The sequence below is a fragment of the Cyprinodon variegatus genome, unplaced genomic scaffold (genome assembly GCF_000732505.1).
Source record: "Cyprinodon variegatus isolate N-32 unplaced genomic scaffold, C_variegatus-1.0 Scaffold29, whole genome shotgun sequence".
In the NCBI taxonomy this organism is placed as follows: domain Eukaryota; kingdom Metazoa; phylum Chordata; class Actinopteri; order Cyprinodontiformes; family Cyprinodontidae; genus Cyprinodon; species Cyprinodon variegatus.
In genome coordinates this window covers 2,190,081-2,198,982 of record NW_015150482.1, presented here as the reverse complement: position 1 = coordinate 2,198,982, position 8,902 = coordinate 2,190,081, and the positions used below count along the sequence as shown (strand labels likewise).

Here is an 8,902-nt window from a genome sequence, read left to right as displayed (position 1 = left end):
ATGAACTGCAGAGATCCACAGCTGAGGTGGGAAACTCTCTCCATGGGACAACAATCAGTTGCATACTGCACATATCTGGCCTTTATGGAAGAAAGCCATTTCTCAAAGATATCCATAAAAGATATATATAAAAAGTTTAATTTAAAGTGGATGAAGGTTCTATAGTCTGATGAAACCAAAATTGAAACTTTCTAGCAACAATGGATAACAAAGCAACACAACTCATCCCCCTGAACACACCATCCCCGCTGTCAACCATGGTGGTGGCAGCATCCTGGGTTGGGCCTGCTGTTCTTCAGCAGGGACAGGGAAAATAGTTTAAATTGATGGGAAGATGGATGGAGCCACAGACCTCAGACTGGGACGAAGATTTATGTTCCAACAAAACAATGATCCAAAACATAAAACAATATTTACAATGGAATGGCTCACAAAAAATACATATCCAGGTGTTAGAATGGCCTAGTCAAAGTCCAGACCTGAATCCAATCGAGAATCTGTGGAAAGAACTGAAAAATAGGCAAAACTTTCAGTCTCTTGATTTTCAAAACTGATGGACACACACCCCAAGCGACTTGCAGCTATAATTGCAGCAAAAGGCGGAGCTACAATGTATTAACATAAGGGGGCTGAATAATCTTGCACAGCCAATTTCTCAGTTTTTGTTAAAGCCCAAAATATCTAATAAATTCCACTACACATCCTCATTTTGTCCCACTTGCTAATTCTTCACAAAGAATTACAATTTTAGATCTCAATGTTTGAAGCCTGCAATGTGGCAAAAATACTTTTGTTGCTAATGTATACATCTTTATCCAGGACTTGTGTCTTATTTGTCTGTGTGTGAATTTGGTTACTCACATAACTGCACCAAAGTTCCAATTTTAATTAGGAAAATATATATTACATATATGTTTCTTCCCGCTTCACAAATATGTTTTTTGAGTTGTTCTAGAACACAAAAGTCCAACAAAACACACATGTTTATGGTTTTCAATGTAACAAATACATTTTCAAATTAGATGAATACTTATGATGCACTGTGTAAAACTAAAGATAATGGATGCACAATAAGTCTTTAAGTTTTAAAAAGGAAAATATTTTTATATCAACAGGAAATATACACACAATTTCATATTTATACACATAATTTCTTATAAGAACACAATGATATCAGTATCTGAAGGGAATTTGATTAAAGCTTTAGTACCCACAACCCTAGAGCAACAAGCTAAAAGCACAAAAAATACATTTTTTTTTTTTTTGTTTCCCACAACTTGGCACATATTGAATCCCAGAGGGAGGATAGCACCAGACTGAGAACTTATTTGGACACCTGAATAAAGCTTTCAGCAAATGTAAGAAAAAAATGTCATTAGTGCAAAGTTCTGTCACAGACTGTGATTGATTGTATTGCATTTCCATCAGGGGTAAACATTCATCTCTGGTGACTGGTAATGGCGGTAATAATATTTGCTAGTAGAGAATTTTAAAAGTGCCCATCCTTATGCATGTTAACATACATCGTACCTTCTCACAGGGAAACAGGAATATATTTGAGTATAGCTTTTAATCAGCTCTACAGGTAAAACTGTAAGTGTATAAGCACTCTGATGCCCTCGCTAAGAGTCAAAGGAGCTACTTCTGAGAACTTAAGTTCAAATAAAACAAAACCTAAAATATAGCAATGAGATTATAACTACATATAGTTCTACTATATTTTATGTTCCACTACTCTATCTTTACTTTAAATATAGAGAAGTGAGAACTTTTACCATTTACATTATATACAGTTGGTATACTGTTAACTTTCAGATTCTGTCAACAGTGTATAATCTGGAGTCACAGTTATGAAAATATTCAATCTTCATTCCAGATTAATCATTCAGGTCTATATGTTAAATGGTAACCCAGTCTAAAAAATGGGGAGAACAGAGTACAAGAAAATACAAAAAGGTCCCCCAAAAATAGCAGAATGTCTATATTTTCCCCCATAAGCTTGTATAAAAAGCTTTCAGTTATTCTTCAAGGAGCACAGGCTAAATGGTTTCTCTCAAAAGTGTATTTTGTCTCAATGGATTAAGTTCAGGTCTGCTGCAGGAGGGACCCTGATGGCCTCCAGGACAGCAAACCTGCATAGGCTTCTACAGGCAAGAATTTCTGTGCACCTTGTCAGCACCATTCACCGACTCTTTGGTCAGACTCGACGGAACACCTCGAACAGGGAGGCCACAGAGTGCATGCGATAGAAAAGGTTGAGAGGAATGGCAAAATTGAGAACTGTGGTCCAAGAGGTGAAGCCAAACGTCTCCTCTTCTAACCCGTTGTCGTACTGTGGCCTGCAGCCAAAGGCGGGAAGAATCCACAGCTGAAAGAGGAAAAATGTGTTTCTTTAAAGGATAACTGCATGGTAATAAATATGATAAAACTTTAGACTATAATAAATGTGGGGTTTACACCTCTGAATAAAACCCAGTGCAACCTTTGCATTCAGGAGCATTCTCATTAATGAATGAACAGATTCCACTCATGTGTATTTTTATTCTTAGTATAAAAACTTTTTTTTCTGTGACGAACTGGGAGTTTGTTATTGGACATTTTTTAACAAACACCAACACCAAGACCAAAGAAAACAAGTTCAAAGCTGGGATAGTGTAGGAATGAATAATCCACACTCTGAACATGTCACAGAGCACAGTCTGACCTCTCATCTGAAGTGGAAAGTGGCCTTTCAGAAAAAATCAGGTTGTCTACCTACACTGCCGGGGTTGCAGTCTGAAGGCCCATGGTTACTCTGTAGGAGCTGCAGAGTTTTAAAATGTATTCCCAGTTAAAGCAGTTTAACATCATATAAGTTTCAAATATAAATGTCAAAGTTTCCCTGAGGATAACTTCCAATGGACAGTCAATCCTCTTTGTCCAGGGAGCCAAACTGTGCAGGTCTTTGTCTCCTGAACTGAACCAGGACCTTGAATTAAGGGCTCAATAAATGTTATTGTGTTTACATGTTTAATGGTCACATTTGTCCATATCAAATAAATTAATTAATTAAAAGCTATTTTTGATATAAAACTCTCACTGGCAGTTTGTCAAAAGCCATGTATAGGGAAAGATGCACAAGGAACACATATGGTGAAATGGGATTAACATTTTAATTTTCTTGCCTAAATGTAAAATGGGGCGAAAAACTAGTAATGTATAACAGTACAAAAAGCACAGTGCTGGGAGCATCAGGTTGTGGAGATGCTTTTCTTTAGCAGAAACTGCAATTTTGGACAAATCTGAGGGGAAGATAGATGGAGCTAAATACACTTTGAGGCCGTAAATGATTTGAGAGCGGACAGAGGTTTACTTTCCAAGAAAACAAATGGATATAATGTACAGCCAAGGATAAAACAGAATCGTCATTAAAGCAACGTAGCTGAGAGGAATTGTAAAGCTATATCTGAAAATCTTTGCCGCCATTCTAAAGTTCACTGCCAAGTATGGACCTACCTTGCTTTTTATATAGTGATATTTTCAAATTTGTAATCAGTTTAAAAAAGTATTAAAACATATTAGATTAGTCCAAACCAAAAAAGCAAGAGGAGGGAGATCATCATGAAGTTTGATTGCAGTCTTTCTTTAATGCTATAGTGACTTAAATAAATTTTAAAAGAACCTTTGAATTAAGTAGAGGTTATGTGAAAGGAAAAGCCAAAATAAAGTTCCAAAATTTAAGACTGAAGTTTAGTTTTGAATTCTAGTTAGTTGCTGTAGAGAAGAAAAAAAACTTACCGAAATATTGCACAATAACAGTAGAACAGCAATGTTCTTCAGCACCAGCCTCTTCACATTTAGGGGTTCCACAACCTGAGTGTCTACAGGCAGCGGCACATCCGACTGCTTTCGCCGACATCCGTACACCTGTCCATTCTCCTCCTGCTCGTTCACCATGGAACCGCTGCTCCCGCCTGGAGACTCATAAGCCTGGTTGATGATACCGTTGAGGGGAGGCAGAAGTGAGGACACTGAGAACACTTCCGGAGCAGCGGGCAGCTCTGGGTCTGCCCTCTCAGCACTCTCTTGCTCGCGATAAAGGGACTCAATGATGAAGAGGTTTTGGACGGACTTCTCAAGAATAACTAGGAGGGAATAAATTAGGTTTGTCCAGCGGTATGGAGGCTCACTGTGGCTGCTGAAAACTGACACAATGCTGCACCAGGACATGAACCAGGAGCCAAGAGAGGATCCAAACAGAAGCTCTGTGTCAAGCTGTCTTGAAGGGTTCTTTGATGCGTCAAACGGCATGTGGTTTGCTCGGTATATGACCAGACCTAAAGCCCCAGCAGAACACATGACAGCCAGCATAACAATACCATAAATGTAGAACATAGAAATGGATGACTGCCGTATTTCCGGGGAGCCTTCTACACGTGTAATGTAGACCACCAGTATTCCAATAGTGCTGACGAGTGCAAGGAGACCCAGTATGGGGCCCAAGATCAATCCCTGTGTTTTGGTGACCAGACTTTTTCTGTTGGAGGACATATCAATGGTGCGCCCGATGTTCTTCCACATGACAAAAAGCAGAGCAGACACAAAGATGTGGTATTCAATGTTGAAAGGGAATAGATAAGTGAAGCTTTTGGAGAACAGGGAGCATGTGCTCGTTGTACAGTTGCAAGGTGGCTCTGACTTCTCTGAAAAACAGGTAAGACAAGAATGGGCACAAAAACATTAGAGGCAAATTTCATGGTGACACAGTACCATTCATAATTCAGCTAATAAAACATCACAAAAGTGCCACCCATTCATAAAGGTAAAGAAAATGGCTTATAATATGTGTCAGATTTCCTGTAAGGTTTTAAGTACTGTAAGTAAAGTAGAGGGCAGAGCGAATCTGTTAACAACTAACAATGGACACAATGTGAAACTTAAAACCTATAAGAGACTCATTGTTAAATCTAACAATTGCTTCACAAGTCAAAGAGTTGTGTAGCAACAATAATCTGATGGAATGAAAGGGAAACATACCTGAACAGAATGTTGCTTGTCTCACAAAGATCTCATAAACTCATTCAGACCTCATTCTAATTTAAGGTAAAATCCCCAAAAGAGAACAGTAATGTCTTGAAATTTGCTAATTCATTGTTTGTATTGTGAAATAAGTGCCTTTACAAACAGTTTGAAATGCTCTAGAAAAACCGAATAAGAAAAGCAGGAACATTTCCTTTTTCTATTAGTTCAACTTAAAATTGAAAAAAAAAACATGAAAATCCTTTTTAAAAAAAGTTAAACAATAAAAATGCATGAAAAAATATACATATTAAAAATATATAATGCAATGATTTTGAAAGAATTTAGATCAATTTTGATATACAACATGTTCAAACTGTAGGAACTATTGTCTATTATGGTCCTAGTAATATCTATGCTTTCTTTTTTCTTTTTTTAAAGCCTAAGAGGAATTTGATACTGAGATGAATGAAACACGTTACCATTTGCTCTGAAGGAGCTTTTTTGTTGTAATTTATCTGATAATTTTAGCATTCTGATTGTATATTTTGTGCCCTGTCGACATTATTAAGTTGCAACCTACTCTGCTGAGTGCTGTATATGATAAACATTTAAATACAATATACACATGACAGTAGGACTAAATAATTTTCTGAAGGTTAGCCTTTATAGTTAATATATTTAAGTAAAGCTGTGCACCAAAATATTTTGTAAACGTGGGCATGGAATAACCTTTGGCAAAGCAATTATACATTCTCGGCATACTTTTGCCATTTAAAATGTTTGAATCAAAACCAGTATGCAATATAAATACTGGGAAATAGTAGATTTATTTCTTTTCTAATGTTGCAAGTAAGTTTGAGCAGAGGCATCAGGGCGCACCTGGTATGAGCAAACTGTGCAACCACTTAGAGATCCCTGCTGACCAAGGAAACCCAACAGGAATACAATTAACAATTTAGCTTAAATTAATTCAACCTCATTTTTTGCCTGTCACTGTCAGACATTTAAGAAACTAACATGTTCCTGATTCAGATTAGTTAAAATCAAAAATATATATTCCTACTAAATAAATGCTTTAGAGAGATATTATTAGATAATTTGTGGCATTAAGCTCTTAAAATTCAAAAGTTAAGGTAGAGTAATGGTATGTCTGGGAAGAACCAGATAGTTTCGTAAGATAGTATAAAGTTCCTAACTTTTATGCTAACTGCTGGCATGCCAATTTTGTGGCAGCACTTAAAAAAGTGATTTAATTGTCATTTGTCCAGGTATTAGAAAAGTTATTTAGCATTATAACTTTCTGCATGCATTTTAGTTGATCTATTTATCTATTGCTGGTATTTTCATTTCCAATAAGTATTTCTATGCTTCATATTTTAATTAATCAGTGGAACTGAACTCATTCTTATGTTATGAAAGGCTTTTGTTGAAAGAAAAGTTTAATCTGTACTTTTTTTTGTTGCTGTTTAGATTTTATTGAGAACTCCCCCCCACACTTTATCCGAAAACACTTGCAGTTGAATATATGTTTTATACTTGCCAAGTGCTTGTAAGGCCCGCTGTGTATATTGGTTGCCCCAAGGGGCACACCTTAACAAAACCCTGCCGTGTGCCCCCACCTATCCCCCTTACAGCCCATGAGAGGCCACCACCATGGAGCTGCACCTTTTAATTAAAAGGGGAACAGTCAGGGTGCAGCCACCCTCACAGTCAGCCGGATATGAGGAAGAGCAATTGAACCCCCCAACCCCAGGCTTAGATGTATCAGTTACTGTAATTGCAGCACCCTTGGGACTAAGCAGCCTTGAGATAAAGACGTCAAGGGTCAAGCGGGGGGGGTGGCTTGCCTAGGTGGGCAGCAGTTGCTGTAGTGTGCAGCAAGGGGCCAGGAAGGGGAGGTTTGTGGGGGCAGCAAATCTGTGTTTCACTGTGAAACCTAATAGATAGACGTTCAACACAAGCAAGACCTATTGAGTGACTAAGCTTCCCTCCTTTCCCCTCTCAGACCCTCCTCTTTTACTTTTCTTTCATCCTTTGAAGCAAGCACTCAAATGGACAAGTGTATTTTTCTTCTCAGGTACAAGGCAGCAATCGACCTATTGGCCCTTACCTTCAGTGATATTTTCAAATTCCACGTTGGAGATTCGTTTAAAGTGGCTGTGCATGAAGTGCTCGGTCTCTGACATCACACCGTTACACCACAGGAGGAGGTTGGTAAAGACTGCATGAATCACTCCAAACCTGATGAGACACAAATGCAACAGTCACCCAAAAGCCTTCGGAGGTGAAATAACCAGTTGCACTTTTAATACCTAAAAGCACAGAATTTTTTTTTTTTTCAGATACAGTACCAGCTGATATATTGTAGGAAACATAAAATCTGAAAAGTGTCATGTACATTTGCTACTGTTAAATAAATGACGGGGAAATAATAACAACAAATAGATTTTAAATACCTTTCAAATGTCTCAAAGCTCTTGATCACGTCCTTGATGTGGAACCAAAGAAAATGTACCTAAAAAGTCCAAAAACATAAGAAACCACAGCTTGAAAAGTTTTTAAAAACCACAACAGAACAAGTTCCAAGAGCTTCATAAATCTGTACAAATGCTTTTGTTACATCAACCAAATGAAAACTAATCTTTAATTGAGTGTTTGAGTCTCTTTACCACACAGATTTAATTTGCCATATGAGGTTACACTCAAATAACATGAAAAAGGAGAGGATTATAGTGTTACGACAACAAAGGGCACATTATTCCGAGTTCGTTGGTGGCACACTGTGGCCCAGCTGGTAAAACACAGATGAAAGATTATCACCTCATTGAGATTAAAGCAGGTCTGTAAAGTTACCTGTGCTATTGTATGTGTTGCATGGATGACAGGATATACAGCGAGCACTGCTGACAAACATGATTGATATCCGACAAAGTATCCAATTTTCAAGGCATCCATGATCAATGAGAGGACAGCCAGCAGAGTTAAACCACCTATAAAAAAAAGGAACAAATTATACAAAGTTTGTAATATGCCTTGAAAAAGTAGTTCTACCCATTGAACTTTCAAATGTTTATTAGGAGAATTTGATTTGACACAAAGCAGTATATAATTGCCAAGTGGATTATTTTCATATGTAAAGACAAATGAGTGGACATCCCCAGGGCTTGGACATGGGGAACTGCCTGGGAATGCCATTTAAGTAGAAGTTCTTATAAAAAATGTCTAAAATAAATTACATTTCTATATAGTTCAAGATTGAAAGTGTTGCATATTGTTCTTGGCAAAACAGCTTAATATCAGTCAGATTGGATGTATAGAATCTATGTACATCTGTTTTCAAGTCTCATCACTGATTCTTCATCAGATTTACATCCAGACTTTGACTGGGCCATTCTAATACACACAAAAATATTAAACCCATTTCCTGCAGAAATGTCTAAATGTTTAGGCTTGCTGTCATGTTGGAATGCAAACCTAAATAAACCTTAAGTCTTTTTAGCTTCTAGGAAATAAGTAGTATTGCACTGTATTTAGTCCGTTTCCCCACCTGATGGGTCCAGCTGCCCCACAGCACGATGCTGTCACCCCTTAGTTCCATCATGGGATGATGTGATGAATGTTAAAAACGAATTTCTAATCATGCCAACATCTTCTTGCATTTCAGCTCTCTTCCATTGAAGCTGAGAGTTTCCTAGTCTTTTAGACAGTTTGTTCACTAATGTCCCTATGACAAGATTAATTACACACAAATGGTTTACTCTTTAGCTCACATGTCATGATTAAATAGGATCTTGTCAAAGGGTTCATAGTAAAGGGGACCAAATACATATGCAGTCCACACTTTCCAGATTTTGTGTTGGTAAACAACTTTTACAGTCAATTATGCCCTACTATAGATAGA

General features: G+C 37.5%; 1 protein-coding gene across 1 annotated transcript in view; it reads right to left on the bottom strand.

Annotated features, from left to right (window-relative positions):
- Positions 1-299: 299 nt before the first annotated feature.
- The window catches only part of otop1 (otopetrin 1), a 9,827-nt gene continuing 1,224 nt past the window's right edge, over positions 300-8,902 (bottom strand). The window contains exons 2-6 of the mRNA XM_015398429.1: positions 7,855-7,991; positions 7,458-7,516; positions 7,112-7,242; positions 3,778-4,682; positions 300-2,368 (exon numbers count right to left, since the gene is read on the bottom strand). Coding sequence (XP_015253915.1) covers positions 2,198-2,368; positions 3,778-4,682; positions 7,112-7,242; positions 7,458-7,516; positions 7,855-7,991 — 1,403 coding nt within the window. The 3' untranslated portion in view covers positions 300-2,197. The remainder of the gene's footprint in view (positions 2,369-3,777; positions 4,683-7,111; positions 7,243-7,457; positions 7,517-7,854; positions 7,992-8,902) is intronic.